Raw genomic sequence first — 16,529 nt, 5'->3', positions numbered from 1 at the left:
CAGTTCAAGGTTTTGCTGTCTTGTGTTTGGGCATTCTGTGTGTGTACTCAGTGTGTGTGTGTGTGCGTGTGTGTGCGTGTGTGCGTGTCCCAGGCCTCCTCAGCCCAGAGGCCCGGAGGCTGGCTCTGTAATTAAAGTAGTGGCAGAGCAGGGGAGGGTGGCTTTGGTGTGTCTGTGCTTCATGTAACAATGACGGGCTCTTCTTTTGTAGTAGCTGGACTGTGCTGTGACCCTGCCAGGCACACAGGGAGGCCGGGGTGGCGGGGGGGTGGGGGGGGGAGGATAGTGTGGTGGGGGGGAGGGATGTGTCTGCTCAGGAAAACGTGTTAACGCACGTGGAGCACGGTAACCATGGCAGCCCCCGAGACGCAGAAAGATGTATTTTTTTTCCCCTCCCTCTTATTGCTCCGTGTCCGCCCTCCTCCCTCCCCCCCCCCCTTGGCAATCGGGATGAGAGAGCATGTGCGCAACTATGCATGTGTAAGCTTTGTATATTGTGTTTAGAGCGTGTAGGCCTGAGAACAGGAAGCTGGCCAGGCAGTATGTGTGTGTGTGAGAGAGAGAGAGAGAGGAGGTAGAGAGAGAGAGAGAATGGGTCAGGGAGAGTGTTTGACTGAGTGCTGAACTCTGTACCCCACCACCACCACCACCACCAGCAGCCAGATCCTGTTACACTACTGGCCAGGGTCACACATTCCAGATAGGTTTCATTATCTTGGGGCCGATATGGCATGCTTGTTCTTGCTCTTGCTTTCCACCTCTGTTCTACTTTCTGTTCTCACGAAAAAAAAAAAAAAAAGAAGTCAGCCAACCAGCCTTGCAGGTCTAATGGCCCTGGTAGGGCTTGATTGATTCAGTAAAGCAATCTGCAAATGGAATACATTAAGACAGCGGAGAGGAGCAGAGTGGATGACTTAAGACAGCAGAGCTACGTTCAAGAGTGGCAGCAGAACACGGGAATCGCGGGGGGAACGTTCAAGGCTGTGCAGCGCTGCTGACATTTTTTTTCTATTCAACGAACAATATACGATTATACGTGAGGTATTTTTTGAGTTAATGAATATTAGGGTTTTTTTTTTTTTTATGAGACATTTCATGGAAATCTATCATTTCCCCCCCACCGGAACGTTGCTTTATTTGAGTATTTTCCTCAGACTTCTGAGCTCTGAAGTTCCATGTTAGGCAGTGCAAGGAAACACAAAATGGCTGCGTAGAGGGAAACATGGTGCTCGACAGAAAGAGCTGCTGCATTCTCTCTCTCTCTCTCTCTCCCCATCGCTCCACAACATCGCTCGCCCAGCCTTCCCTTGTTGTATGGAGAAAAAGTGTGTTGATGTGCATTTCAGCATATGCTTCGGGTATCAATTATTATATTTCCTGGAGTAAATAATACTGTACACCCACCCCACCCACCCCCACCACCACCACCACCACCACCAGCAGCACACTTAACAACACAAACCCTTCCACATGCATGCTTAACTTAGCCACACTTGCATCTCTCTCTCGCTCTCTCCTCTCTGATACTCATCCTGTCTGTCATTTGCCTTCTGTGAGAAGTGGTCAGTGTGCTGAAGAGCTCAGCTACACCAGCATCAGTATGAACACCACCCCCACCCCCCCCACCCCCCGCGCCCGCCTCTCTGTGTCCAGCTTGTGCAGTCAGCAGAACAGGCCGGCTTGCTGGTGCTGTGCAGTATTGAGCCTGGAAAAAAAATCAATGGCTGCAGAGTGGGAGTAGGCAAGAGCCTCTGTGTGTTGTGCGTGTGTGTGCATGTTCGTTTGTGCGTTTGTGTTTATATACATACAATGGTTCTGCCTGTCTGGTCTGAGGGATAAGGTGTTTACAGAATGTTAGAATGCCGCCGCAAGCTGAATACGTGTGCACGGACACGCGTTGCTGTCGGTGTCCGAAGATGTTTTTGTTTTTGTTTTTGTTTTTTCAAATCCAGATAGTGTCGTATGGCATGCTGAAACCTGCTTTGTCCCATTTGTCATGTTATGACTGAAAGTGTTGAGTTTTCTCTACAGTGTTCCTTGGGTCACTTGCTGAGTTTAGACTCCAGGGATCAACCCCTGACCCTACGGCTCAGTGGTCTGGGGCTGGGTGTGGTGGTGGCAAGGATGGCTGCTCTGATCTGATCATTGAAGCCCACAGCACACAGAGACTGCTAAGGCGGACTTCGTGGCAGCCAGCCCGGGGCTGAGGACCGACCCTCTTGTCAGATGACTGGTCTTGTGATGTCTGTGCTCTGCCCAGAGAGGGGGTTGCTGTCAGCTGACAATGCTAGGGGAGAGGAATGTGTGCTTGGTTGTGTGTCTGTGTGTGTGTGTGTGGGGGGGGGGGGGGGGGGTCTGGAGGAGAAGAAAAAGGATCCCGCTATTATTGTTCGAGGATTCTAGAAAGAATGCCGTGCCGCTTGATCTCTGCTTCCGTCCTCGGAGCAGACAACTTGACTGACTTGTGTCGTTCACAAACGCAAACGTACCACACAGCGGAGGACTTGCACTAACCTATCTAGTTCTTTATGATTAATTGAGTAGTAGATGTGCAAGTAGTCTTGTGTGTAATAAACATGCACACACGCCACCATCCTCGACCGCTCTTCCGCCAGTTCCACATGGTCGCACCGCACGTGCTTTTTGTAGTGGCGCATCTCTGTGTGGGTCAGGCAGGCTTGGCTTTGCTTGTCAGAGAGAAAGAGGTTGGGGGGGGGGTTTGGTGGTGGTGGTTGTGGTGGTGGTGTGGTGTTGGGGGGGTGGGGCGGGTGTGTTTAGGGAGCTGAGGGCTGAGGCTGAATCAGCGTTCTCCTCCTGTCGCTCCCTCTGGGGTTCCTCCATCAGGTCACATCCCAAAAATAGCAACGGGCGCCGTTTCAAGTGCAAAACCGCCGGCTTTGGGGCTGCAGCCAGCCTGCGAGTGTGAGATTTCTATGGGAATAGTTGGCCACCTTCCAGCGAGTGTTTTTTTTTCTCCCCTCCCTGCCTCCTTTTTTTTTTTTCCTCCCTCCACCGATGTGACTGGCAGATGAGCTTGCATTTCTGAGCAGCACATGGGCTACACGTGAGTGGCTAGTGTGTAAACACTCACCTTCCCACAAACATAATCATCGCTTGCTCTCCACCTTCCTGCCTGGCTGCCTGCCTGCCCGCCCGCCCGCCCGCCTGCCCGGCTTTTCTTTATGTCACAACCGGCATGACTCTTCTGCCCAATAACAGAACCGCATGGCACCAGGCGCCAATTATTTCAACTGCATTCCTAGATGGCTGTTTAAAAAATGTTCACTTTTTTTTTTTTTCATCACCGCAAACAATTTCTTCGCCGAGATGGATCACACAGAGTTATTAAAGTGAAGATGGTCTATCGCTTGTATCTCGGTGTATCTCTTGGTTTCACAAGCCCTAATCTTGCTTGAATATTCACAAGAAGTTGGTCACTTCCTTAGCCTATGTCCTTCTGCCCGTTCAACCTGGCGCCAATTATTTCAACTGCATTCCTAGATGGCTGTTTTAAAATATGTTCACTTTTTTTTTCCATCAACCCAAACAATGTCTTTGCCGAGATGGATCACACAGAGTTATTAAAGTGAAGATGGTCTGTCGCTTGTATCTCGGTGTATCTCTTGGTTTCACAAGCCCTAATCTTGCTTGAATATTCACAAGAGAGTTGGTCACTTCCTTAGCCTATGTCCTTCTACCCATTCAACCTGGCGCCAATTATTTCATCTATCACTTGTATCTCGGTGTATCTCTTGTTTCACAAGCCCTAATCTTGCTTGAATATTCACAAGAAGTTGGTCACTTCCTTAGCCTATGTCCTTCTGCCCATTCAACCTGGCGCCAATTATTTCAACTGCATTCCTAGATGGCTGTTTTAAAAATGTTTTCACTTTTTTTTTTTCATCACCGCAAATAAATGTCTTCGCCGAGATGGATCACACAGAGTTATTAAAGTGAAGATGGTCTATCGCTTGTATCTCGGTGTATCTCTTGGTTTCACAAGCCCTAATCTTGCTTGAATATTCACAAGAAGTTGGTCACTTCCTTAGACTATGTCCTTCTGCCCATTCAACCTGTCTCAATATAAGGAGAGATTTCATTTCAGGTGATGGAGCAAACTCTAGATAGCTGTTAATGTGGCACTATAGACTATAATATGACATTTATCCCCCCCCCTGCCCTGGTGAAATTGCAGTCTGCAGTAGAGAACAGCATACACAGTGTAAAAAGCAAATGTAAAGTGAGGTCACATGATTTCTATTGTCCTGGGCCAATCTGACACCTGTCTCTCTCTCTCTCTCTCTCTCTCTCTCTCTCTCTCTCTCTCTCTCTCTCTCTCTCTCTCTCTCTCTCTCTCTCTCTCTCTCTCTCTCTCTCTCTCTCTCTCTCTCTCTCTCTCTCTCTCTCTCTCTCTCTCTCTCTGCTGTGCTTCCCGTTTCCAGGACCTGTCCGGCTCCATCGACGATTTGCCCACAGGTACGGAGGGCGCGCTGAGTCCAGGGGTCAGCACCTCAGGGGTGTCCAGCAGTCAGGGAGAACAGAGCAACCCCGCCCAGTCCCCCTTCTCCCCACACACTTCGCCCCACCTGCCGGGAATCCGCGGCCCTTCGCCCTCGCCCGTAGGCTCCCCCGCCAGTGTCACCCCCTCCCGCACGGGCCCTCTGTCTCCAGCTGCCGTGCCAGGTAAAGCAAGTGGAAGACAAGTCGGTGTAAAAGTTACTCTTTCCAGCAATGCTGATGCAGTTGCGTCAAGGAAAATAAGAGATGAATAGTGTGTTGCTGAACTTGCTCTGTATGGTCTCGAACTAAAGGCCTTAGCTGGATAGATTCTTACCCCAGCTGTCGAAAATGTCCTGCAGGTAATCAGATGCCTCCAAGACCACCGAGTGTTCAGTCGGACGGCATCATGCACTCTTCCATGAACCAGTCAGCCATGGGCCAGGACAGGGGTGAGTAAAGGGCTACAGATAATAGTACAGTTTCAAGTGCTTGAGAATGAGACGTGGTCTTGCCGCCTTGAACAAAATGCTCTTGTTAGACCCCACCTTGTCCCTTTGGAGGTACTCGGTGGCCCATGGGAGATGATGGTACTTTTAATTGGCAGTTCCCAGGCGTGGACATTTGTATGTACCGCAGGCTGTGGCTTAAAACAACCGTTGTTGTCATTTGTGAAGCTGTAACCAGCAAATGTTTGGTAGTTTTACGTGTTAAATGTGTAAAATGATTTTAACTGGTTACCAAAACTAGAATTAATCAATGTACTGTTGATTGACTAATCAGTTCAGCACTATTACAAATGTGTTCCTGATCAGCATGTCGGTCAAGTTAGATGAACGTAATGCTGGATATACTGGACTTTTGTTGTCAAGGAGTCAAAGTCAAGCTTTGTTAATTGAGTTAGTTGATTTTAATTTGTTAATTGTTTTAAATTACTCCCATAAGTCTTTTTTTTTTGAGAAGAGATGCACAGCACAGTTCCAGTGGAGACATACTGTTCTAATCATGGGCAATCCTTCATTCTCTGGTTCTGCAGTGTATATGCGTAACCCTCAGATGCCTCCCTATGGGTCCCCTGGTCAGCCTGGCTCTGCCTTATCGCCGCGACAGTCTTCAGGAGGCCAGATGCATGCTGGGATGGGGCCCTATCACCAGAACAACTCCATGGGCAACTACGGGCCCCAGGGGGGGCAGTATGGACCACAAGGTGAGACTTCAACACATGGCTGCAGGATGGCAAAGAAGAGTAGAGCAGGTGGAGCAGCCTGAGTGGTGGTGCTAAGACACCCACCACATTGTTTTAGTCGACGGTTAATTGTAGAATGCGATGCGGCGCTCCCTTGTGTCTCGCTGATTTGTTTGTTCAAAATGCTAAAAATATTTTGTTTTTGAGCGAGTGTACAGTTGTCATCCTATGAATATCAGAGGTTTTGTAGGTATCCTCTGTTCAGGGGGACTTTGATGCTTCGATCAGCTACATAAGATTTCTGAAACAATAGCATTCTATTTGAAGTCTCAGATGGTTTCTGTGGGCTTGAAGAAGTTGTGCTAGATAAAGTAGGGCCAGATAAAGCCTGCCTCATCAGGCTACTTGTCAGAGCGTGCAGCACAGAGGTAAATAATAGAGCCGGACTGTGAAAAACTGATCTAGTCTGGCAGAATTGACTTTGTTCCTCCTCAGATTTCTTTGATTCAGATTGCAATGGATTTCATAAATGAAGAAGGGGTGATCACAGGTGGCAAGACGCCTATCTTACTAGACAGCAGTCTAAAAGTCTGTTTCTCCAACTCTCAATAGGTTACCCCAGACAGCCTGGTTACAGTGGGATGCCCAACGCCAACTACCCAGGAGGCCCTGGCATGGGCGGCTCTATGAACCCCATGCCCGGTCAAAGTGGTCCTCCATATGCAGGCATACCTCCTGGCAGATTAGGCCCGGGTCAGATGGGTGCACGGCCCTACGGTCCTGGGATGGGCCCCAACATGGCCGGCATGCCTCCTCAGGTGGCATCTGGGATGTGCCCTCCTCCAGGCATGAACAGAAAGGAAGGTGCCCCCCCCATGCACCATGGACCCTCCAACTCCATACACAACAGGTGGGTGGCCAGGGCTGTCATGCTCCAGAGCCACTGGATGAATGAGTGGCTCAATAACACATGGGGGAGCAGTTAAGTGTCAAGGGTTGTTCACCAGCACAGTTATATGGAGACTAGAGTTAAGGTTCTCTCGAGCCTGAAAAGTTCTCTTTTCGTCAGGGCGTGTTTATGTGTGCTGGAGTGTCTGTACATTTGTGTGCATGCATGTGTGTGACCTAAAAAATTGTGGGTTCATCCCATGGGTGAGCCACGCTGTGTTGTATGTTGGAGAAAGACAGAGAAAGAGAGAGAGAGAGATAGAAAGAGAAGGAGAGCTTCTGAGATCAGTAAGTCACATTATTGTCAGTCAGGGAGCCAGCTCGGCCTACGGTGAAGCGCTCAGTTAGGTTTGGCAAATACTGGAACCATAAGAGCCAAGCTGAGTTGTAAGAAATCAGACAAACCTAGGGCAACCGAAAGGGAAAGCAGATCCTTTTAGATATATCTGGACTTCTGACAATAGGGAGGAATAAAAAGACCAGATGTCTATAGAATTCCCATTCCATCCCCAGAAATTTCAAAGTTCTTGTATAGTGTGTTTTACCATTAACATATTTACAAACTGAGGAACCCCTCAGGCTCAGTAAGAGCTTGTACAGTATAGCCTATAGCATTTAAACAACCACTACTGTCTTCTACAGACCACCAGGTTACCCTAACATGTCCCAGGGCATGATGGGAACAGGTGCTCCGTATGGCCCTAGCATGAACAGCATGCAGGGAATGATGAACCAGGGAGGGCCAGGGCCATTCCCCATGGGCGCTAACATGCCCAACAACACCCCTGGTGAGTGACAACCACGTTACAGCCCTTTTCAGTTTGTCATGGTACTGTTGTGTTTCTGGCTTTCTGTCCATGAAAGGCTTTTGTGGATAAGTTAATGATTTTTTTATTAATCGCTACCAAACTCTCAGGAATGGTGCCCAGTCCAGAGTTTGGCCTGGAAAAAATGAACCCTGCCCAGAAGATGAACAACAAAGTAGAGGGGACTCCCAAACCTGAGTCCAAAAAGGTCGGTGCACAGAGGGGTTTACTTCTTTTTATTTTCCCCCCTATCCTAATCTCTATCGTTTGAATTTGCATCATGCTAGTGTCTTTAGTCCCATTTCAAACCATTCTGCCCAACTGCCGCCTCACAGAAGTCAAGCTCCTCCACCATCACCAATGAGAAAATCACTCGTTTGTATGAGCTGGGCCCGGAGCCGGAGAGGAAGATGTGGGTGGACCGCTACCTAGCATTCGCTGAGGAGAAAGCCATGGGCATGAACAATCTTCCTGCTGTGGGTCGCAAGCCCCTTGACCTCTTTAGGCTCTATATATCCGTTAAAGAAATTGGAGGACTAACCCAGGTACGTGGAAGTCTGAATATTTAAAAATGCAGCCAGCCTCTGCGTTTGTTGCATGATGTCCTGTTTTCAGGCTTGATGTATCATTACAGATAATTTAGAGCAGTGTGCTGGTTGTAAAGTCATTGCGTACAGATCTGGGAACCTCCTCCTTCTGCCCACCAGGTGAATAAGAACAAGAAGTGGAGGGAGCTAGCCACCAACCTGAACGTGGGCACGTCCAGCAGTGCGGCCAGCTCACTGAAGAAGCAGTACATCCAGTGCTTGTATGCCTTCGAGTGTAAGATTGAACGTGGCGAGGACCCGCCCCCAGATTTCTTCAACACCGACACCAAAAAGACCCAGGCCAAGATCCAGCCGCCAAGCCCAGGTGGGTCCAGAAACTATTCGCCATGGCGTCACACTTCCCCCTGCTTCAATTTTTTTTTTGTCGCATGTAGAATTGTATTCAGATAGACTCAAAAATGGATTTCTGGTTGTTTTTTTTTAATCCCCCCTTGGGTGCGATGTGGCTGCTGTGCCATTTATCACATCCTTTCTTACTCTCCCTACCCCATATAGTCTGCCTATAAACCGGTGGATTTTATTGTATCCTATTAATTGTGATGTTAAAAGGCAATCTCACCAGATCGTTTGTCATCTCTTGTACGGACTGCCGTCCTCCATAAATCCCTGCTGTTTGGGCTTGTCTCAACTGGCTGTAAATGATAGCGGCAATTCTAGAAGTCCTAGAAATGCACAGTGTCCTCCGGACGGTTTCATGAGCGGACCTGGGGAATACTCTTGGCATTTACACAAGTCGCCCCGATCAACTTGTCCTTTTTTCACCGCTGTTGGTTTTTACTCTGATTTTGGCATCATCGGCGTGTCAATGCTTGGACTGAACTTTCAGTGTTGGTTCATGGTCAAAAACTAGGAAACGCAATTGGCTTGGTTTGAGTAAACTGGCAGTGTGAGGTGCCAGGTTTCTTGAGTCTGTCTTTTGGGGTGGGGGGGGGGTGTCTGTATTCTCTTCCTGGAAACTGTTTGCTTTGGAGTGACTCCTCGTATCCCAAGCCTGGCTGCCAGACCTGGGCCACGCTCGGCCCAGCCATGTGCTCCGTCGCTTGACCCAGGACGGGGGCGGGGGGTATTGAGGGGCAGCTCTCTGTGACATCGTTTGTCAGCGATGGGTTCATCCGCTGATGGCGATGCCCCATCCGTAGAAAGTACTTGGTGCCTGCTGTCTGGCCCTGGGCAACAGAAGCAAGGCAACACCCCCAAGAGATTAGTGCTGAACCAGAAAATGATGAATGGGGAAGACGCGCTTGTGTGTGTCTTGAGTGTGCAAACGGCGGCATGTGTAAAAGTCACATGAAATCCTCCCCCCCCCCACCCTTCTGCTCTTTTTTCTGCCTTCACAAGATTCCCCCCCTCCCCCTTCTGTCGTTCTCTTCATCTGTAGTAGAGGGAAATCCCTGCCCAGGGGGAGGGGGGGAAGGGCACACCAGTTAGTGTGTATGTGCGTGTGAGAGAGGGAGAGGGGGAGGGAAAGAGAGAGGGTGATGTGAGAAAATGTGAATAAATGTGACCTGCAAGTGACCCCAGCGTGTGTGCCAGTTTAATGAATGGAACCCGTGAGTCATCAGACCAGCGTGCTAATAGTGAGAAGACCTGAGCCGAGGTTAAGGATGAGCGCCACCGTGTTTCACTCACACACAGACACACACAGACACACACAGACACACACACACACGTGCAACAAAAACAAGCTATTGCTCATTCTCTCACATAACACATCTCTCTCTCTCTCTCTCTCTCTCTCTCTCTCTCTCTCTCTCTCTCTCTCTCTCTCTCTCTCTCTCTCTCTCTCTCTCTCACGTGATAATCTGTCAAGAGTCAAGCTTTAGAGCATTGTTTCCTGGTGACTCCCGAGCTGGCAGTAGGGGGGTGGAATTGGGGTGGGGGGGGGGGCGCATTTGGAGATGGAGGATGAGAAGGGGGTACGTGTGGTGGTGGGTAGGGAGGGTTTGTTGGTTGGCATGCTGTGACGAGCTAAAGGATTCGGCACTTGCTGTGTGCTGCAAGCCAGACAGCCTGACACAAACTGCTCCTGTGTGCGGCGAAGGAATTTCTTAATGGGATTTAGGATTGCCAGAAGCAGCATGTCTTCCACAGAAACAACCCCCCCCCCCCCAGCTGTGTTCAAGCTTTCTGACTCCAAGGCTATCTATCCCGCATCTCTATCAACTCTCCCTCACTGCTGAAATAAAGAGGAAACCCTTATTGTGTTCGCAGACAGTGGATTTATTTAATTTCTTGAAATCTTTGGATATAGACAGCTGCTGGATTTGGTCCGTGGTCTGTTTGTATTTAGTGTGTCTGTGTGCACTGTCTTTCAGCCGGTTCTGGATCTCTCCAAGGGCCCCAGACGCCCCAGTCCACCAGTAGTTCCATGGCAGAGGGGGGTGACCTGAAGCCCCCCACCCCGGCTTCAACCCCCCATACCCAGATGCCACCGATGCCTGGTGTCAGGTACAAATCCAAGCTTGGATTGCATCACCTTTCACATGGTCACGTGCAGTATTAATGATTCTTACATCAAGTCAACTCATGACAAGAAATATCACTTCATTATCACTAATGAGCTGTCTGTCCCCTGTTCAGGAGTAACGTGAATCTGCAGGACCCTTTTGCTGATGGCGGAGACCCCGCTTTTGCCAGGAGGAACGCCATGACTCCCAACTCTCAGAGCTACCAGCCGGGGTTGGGTGGGCCGGAGATGATGGGTCGCATGGCTCCCTACGAGCCAAACAAGGACCCCTTCGGTGGCATGAGGAAAGGTGAGCACCAACAGACATCGTAAGTCACCAGCAACCTCGTTGGAAGTTTTTTTTAAATACATTGACAGTCGTTTTTTTCTCTTTAACTCTGAAGACAATCGGTGTTGAAATATTAGTTTATTGTTTGCATTTATTAAGATGCTATCATTAACCTGTTCTTCATACCTTTTCTTCAATTTTGTTTCTCTAACTATAATATTTAAAAAAAAATGTTTTATTCTTTTATAGCTGGAGAACAGTTTATGACACCAGGCCCAGGCCCTAACAGCGGAATGGGAGAACAGTACAACAGAGGTCCACCAGGTCCTATGGGAAACTTGCAAATGGGTCAAAGGCAGCAGTACCCCTACGGACCCGGATATGACAGGAGGTAAGTCTGCAGTCATACACAGTTCATGAGATCAACAAGGTTATATAAGTTTGCATGTAGTTTTAGGTCTCTTAGATCTGAGTGCCATATGTGGCATAATTTAGATGTTTGGTCCAATGTCAAAGAATAGTGCTTAACATCTCCCCTGGCGCCTCTGTTTTTTGACAATGTGAAAAGGGTCACACCGAACGTCCTTATATACATTCATTTAAGCCATGTCAACTCATTGCTGTTGTTTGTTGTGATCATAGACAGGAGCCAGGCATAGGCCCTGATGGCAGCATTGGACCTGGAGGGCCTCAGCCCAGCCTTATGCCTTCTGGAGCCGACACAGGGATGTACTCACCCAGCCGCCCTCCACAGCAACAAAGGTCAGTACCATGCCACCTAGCCTATAACCGGACATGTCACACTATCGCTTCTGTGTTGTGCGATAGCTGTAATACAAACACGGTGTAAATAATTGGGTATGGGATGGCATGGTGAATTATGCTGTATTGTAATTCAATATAAAAAATTAACATGGTGGTTATTGTTGATCGTGTGTTTGCAGGCATGACTCTTATACTAATCAGTACCCTGGCCAAGGAGCTCCCCCTGGTGGGCCATACCCAAATCAGCAGCCAGGAATGTATCCACAGCAACAACCGGTAGGAACATTTGGTTTGTTGTCTTCTGTGTTTCCATAGCAACTGAACAGCCCTGGGAAAAATATGATTTACTCTTTAATCATTTTGTAAGGAACATAAAGGTAAATTATTGTAATTGATAATACCCGATGTTGTGTGCTAACAGAACTACAAGCGGCCTGTAGATGGAGGCTATGGCCCTCCTGCCAAGCGTCATGAGGGAGAAATATACAACGTCCCCTACAGCGGTCAGCAACAGCCAGGCCCCCAACCCTCAGGGCCCCAGGGCCAACAGGACATATACAACCAGTACAACACCTACCCTGGAGGGGAACGCAGACCTCCAGGTCCACAGAACCAGTTTCCTTTCCCATTTGGCAGAGACCGGGGGCCGGCCTCTGCAGGGCCCAACTCCCAGTCCCCCATGCCTCCTCAGATGATGGGAAGTCCAATGCCATCAGGTCCTGATGGCCCCCAGGGCCCAATGTGGCAGGGCCGCAATGAGATGGGTTACCCTAATTACCCAAACCGACAGGGACCGCCAGTGCCAGGCCAGGGCCCCGGTTTCCACGGAATGAACCGCTCAGAGGAGATGATTCCATCAGATCAGCGCATTAATCATGAAGGTCAGTGGCCTGGACATGTCAACCAGCGGCAGCCTCCTTATGGGCCAGGTGGCTCTGGGCCACCCATGTCCAGACCCCTGCCGTCCAACTATCAGGCCTCTCAGAACCACATAACGCAGGTGTCGAGCCCAGCGCCAATGCCGAGACCCATGGAGAGTAGGACGTCACCAAGCAAGTCCCTTTACATGCATTCAGGTATCAAGATGCAGAAAGCTGGACCTCCTGTGCCAGCCTCACACATTGGCCAGGCCCCTGTGCAGCCACCCCTGATCAGGAGGGATGTAGCCTTCCCACCTGGCTCTGTGGAGGCCAGTCAACCCCACCTCAAGCCCCGTCGGCGGCTCACCATGAAAGACATTGGTACAGAATTCTGGCTTGACTTTTCATGTCACCTTCAAATGAAATAACTGATTAAGTAAGAGTAGATTTTTCCTCTTCCATTGACCATTATAATTGTTTCTTTTCTTTTCACAGGCACGCCTGAGGCTTGGCGAGTAATGATGTCCCTAAAGTCAGGCCTACTAGCTGAAAGCACTTGGGCCTTGGACACCATTAATATTCTACTGTATGATGACAACAGCATTTCTACTTTTAACCTTTGCCAGGTATTTTTCATCACTTTGCAAATTACCAGTTTTCAACACATAGGTAGTGATTTATGTATTATATTTTGGACTATGACAACTCATCTAGAAATCCTGGTAATAAATCATTAAAACATCTGTATTGATTGACTTACTGTTAGTATCGTTACTAATTGACTGTTAAATTTGGTTCAGCTGCCTGGATTCCTGGAACTGGTGGTGGAGTACTTCAGACGCTGCCTTATCGAGATCTTTGGCATTCTGAAGGAATACGAGGTAGGAGACGCCGGCCAGCGCACCCTCATAGACCCCAATGCTGTTGATGAGGACAGCTCTGACGAAGAGATTCCAATACCTGAGGTAGAGGACATGGACACAGATGAGGAGGATCTTGAAGAGGAAGAAGAGGAGGAGAAGGTCACTCCAGACCCATCCTGGCTAGTTTCGGTGAAACAGGAGGAGGAGAGCTCGCAGAAAGACAAGCCTTCAGAAGAGGAGGAGACAGAGCCGGGTATCTCCACCGCAGGCCTGGCCCAGGAGTCCAGTACCCCCTCTGAGAAATGTAAGCAGGGCAGCAAGTTTGATAAACTCCCCATTAAGGTTGTACGGAAGAAGAACCCCTTCCTGGGGAACTGTTCCTCCAAGTTTGGTCGGCGGCAGAGCTTTGACAGCGGCCTGATACACTGGAGCATCGGTGGTGGGGACACCACAGAACACATCCAGACACACTTTGAGAGTCGGATGGACCTTCTCAAACAGCGGAAACGAATGCCTGTAATTGCTGAGAGCCGGAGGAAGGTCCCAGTGCCTGAGATGGCGACAGAAGCCCCGGAAAAGGCTGAGGCAAATGGGGAGAGCAAGCAGTCCCAGACCTCTGAACCTCAAAAGTCCACCTCAGAGAAGAGTGAGAAGGCTCTCCCTCCTCTTCCTGTTGGCATGCCGGTCACCGCCACGATTGACGATGTGCTGTCGGCTCGCCCGGGATCCGTTACCGAGGAGGTGGTCCGTGGTGGTGCTGCGGAGCAGAAGGAGAACGGCAAGTACCTGTTCAGCATTAACCCTGACCTGCAGAGCCGCCGCAATGTCAAGATCCTGGAGGATGAACCGCACAGCAAGGACGAGACGCCCCTCAGCACGCTGTCGGATTGGCAGGACTCGCTAGCCCGCCGCTGCATCTGTGTCTCCAACATTGTCCGCAGCCTCTCCTTTATCCCCGGGAATGACCTGGAGATGTCCAAGCACCCAGGCCTCCTCTTGTTACTGGGCCGCCTGGTGCTGCTCCACCACAGGCACCCAGAACGCAAACAGGCGCCTGTCACCTATGAGAAGGAGGAAGAGGAAGATGAGGGTGTGAGCTGTGAGAGAGACGAGTGGTGGTGGGACTGCCTGGAGGTGTTGAGGGAGAATTGCCTGGTCACTCTGGCTAACATCTCGGGCCAGCTCGACCTTTCTATCTACCCTGAGAGTATATGCCTACCCCTGCTGGATGGCCTGCTCCACTGGGCTGTCTGCCCCTCGGCAGAAGCCCTCGACCCCTTTCCCACAGTGGGACCCCATGGGTCACTTTCCCCCCAGAGACTGGTCCTTGAGACCCTCAGCAAGCTCAGCATCCAGGACAACAACGTGGACCTCATTCTGGCAACGCCACCTTTCAGCCGCCTGGAGAAGCTCTACGGCTCCCTGGTGCGTCTGGTAGGTGAGCGCAAGGTAGCCGTCTGCCGGGAAATGGCAGTAGTTCTGCTGGCCAACCTGGCACAGGGCGACAGCCTAGCAGCCAGGGCCATCGCGGTGCAGAAGGGCAGCGTTGGCAATCTCCTGGGCTTCCTGGAAGATAGCCTAGCTGCCACACAGTACCAGCAAAGCCAGAGCTCCCTGCTCCACATGCAGGGCCCACCCCACTTTGAGCCCACTAGCGTGGACATGATGCGGCGTGCGGCCCGGGCCCTGCACGCCCTGGCTAAAGTGGAGGAAAACCACTCAGAGTTCACTTTGTACGAGTCACGGCTACTGGACATCTCGGTGTCCCCCCTTATGAACTCTCTGGTGTCCCATGTGATCTGTGATGTACTGTTTTTGATTGGCCAGTCGTGACAGCCGTGGGAGGTTTCAGCTCCGCCTCTTTTCCGTACCCCCTTCTCCCCTTTTTTGTGTGTCTGTTGTGTGTGAGTGTAGAGAACTAAGAGCAAAACTGACTGTCCTTTTTTTAATTTATGCAAATTCACCTCGGATTCCACTGTCTTTCTACCCCTGCTTCTCACTAAAGGAAGGAATATCATGAAGTAGCTGTGGATTTTAAGTCTGAAATAGAAAGATACTAGCAAGAAGAGCGGATTGGGACCCAGGCCTAGGAGAGAGTGTGCTGCCCTGCGGAAAAGAACATTTTTTTTTAATGAAAAGAAAAATCTTCAGGAAAAAAAAAAGAAAAAAAAAAAGAAAAACAAACTGTAACCAAAGTTGCTGTCTCGTTTACAGTTAGTTTGGTCATATATGTGCCCGGTTTCTTCCTCGGGGGTTGGCAGGGGGAATAAGGCATGGACAAAACAATATTTTGGTTCATGTTTGGAGGCTAAATAGACTCATGGACTCTGGTGTGGTATAATTGCTGTAACTTGGATTCTATATACTCAGCCCCACAGGAACCACATTATTGGCTGTGAACAGACATCTGTCATGGGAGGCCTGTGCAGTAGATTGTAGGACTTTTTTCTGTACTGTACACCTTAAAAACTGTAAACATACTGTAATAATACTGTTTCACACTGAGATACGCTGGCTTGGCAGCAAACTGTAGTTTTTAAAACCAATTTTAGTTAATGTTGAGAGAGAAAGCGGCTTTCCCCCCAAAGTATCGTGAACCTACAACACCCCGACCTCTTCTCTTTGTCCCTTGATTGTATGACTTGACCCTTAAGAAAGAAGTCACCTCTTAGGACTGGTCCTCGACTCTAGATGCAGTCCAAGCTGCAAGTGTATATATGATGTTGTAAATGACACTTCTTTCTCTCTTTCTCACCTTCCGTTGCTCTTCACCATTTTTAATAATCTTCGGTAAAATGAAAAGGTTACACTCAAGTGAAATCCCCCGCATCAGAAAGTATACCATAGTGATGATTACTTGACTGCCCCCTGACCCTTGGCTCCCCTCCGGCACCTCACCCTGTTTTGTTTCGCGCTAAAGGGGTGTGCAGCTGCTGCTGTCCCGTGCAAACCCCCAACACGGATCCACCGTCAGTCTGTTTCCAGTCCAGATGTAGAGAATATAACAAAAATCATGTCTCCGGTTCTGTTCGACGAGCTCCTTCAAAAACAACAAACTAGACTTTGATGAAGAAACCATTTGAATTTTTTTTTTTTTTTCAGTGATGCGAATTCTGCATATTTGTATTTCAGACAATGTAGCTAAAATCTTGATGTAAATTCCTTTTTTTTTTTTTTCCTTTTTTGGCTTAATGAATATCATTTATTCAGTATGAAATCTTTATACTATATGTTCCACGTGTTAAGAATAAATGTACATTA

The 16,529-nt window shown here is 49.2% G+C and overlaps 1 protein-coding gene across 1 annotated transcript in view; it reads left to right on the top strand.

Moving 5' to 3' along the window:
- The window catches only part of arid1ab (AT rich interactive domain 1Ab (SWI-like)), a 55,925-nt gene extending 39,396 nt beyond the window's left edge, over nucleotides 1-16,529 (top strand). Inside the window, exons 5-20 of the mRNA XM_056298546.1 lie at nucleotides 4,443-4,683; nucleotides 4,860-4,949; nucleotides 5,534-5,704; nucleotides 6,296-6,593; nucleotides 7,274-7,419; nucleotides 7,548-7,645; nucleotides 7,773-7,982; nucleotides 8,145-8,349; nucleotides 10,361-10,493; nucleotides 10,626-10,801; nucleotides 11,030-11,171; nucleotides 11,423-11,542; nucleotides 11,725-11,821; nucleotides 11,967-12,786; nucleotides 12,901-13,031; nucleotides 13,206-16,529. Of these exons, the coding sequence (XP_056154521.1) occupies nucleotides 4,443-4,683; nucleotides 4,860-4,949; nucleotides 5,534-5,704; nucleotides 6,296-6,593; nucleotides 7,274-7,419; nucleotides 7,548-7,645; nucleotides 7,773-7,982; nucleotides 8,145-8,349; nucleotides 10,361-10,493; nucleotides 10,626-10,801; nucleotides 11,030-11,171; nucleotides 11,423-11,542; nucleotides 11,725-11,821; nucleotides 11,967-12,786; nucleotides 12,901-13,031; nucleotides 13,206-15,101 (4,974 nt within the window). The 3' untranslated portion in view covers nucleotides 15,102-16,529. The remainder of the gene's footprint in view (nucleotides 1-4,442; nucleotides 4,684-4,859; nucleotides 4,950-5,533; nucleotides 5,705-6,295; nucleotides 6,594-7,273; nucleotides 7,420-7,547; nucleotides 7,646-7,772; nucleotides 7,983-8,144; nucleotides 8,350-10,360; nucleotides 10,494-10,625; nucleotides 10,802-11,029; nucleotides 11,172-11,422; nucleotides 11,543-11,724; nucleotides 11,822-11,966; nucleotides 12,787-12,900; nucleotides 13,032-13,205) is intronic.

The sequence above is a fragment of the Lampris incognitus genome, chromosome 18 (assembly GCF_029633865.1).
Source record: "Lampris incognitus isolate fLamInc1 chromosome 18, fLamInc1.hap2, whole genome shotgun sequence".
NCBI classification, from domain to species: domain Eukaryota; kingdom Metazoa; phylum Chordata; class Actinopteri; order Lampriformes; family Lampridae; genus Lampris; species Lampris incognitus.
The sequence above is the reverse complement of the archived record's forward strand: the minus strand, read 5'-3'. Positions and strand labels throughout refer to the sequence as shown.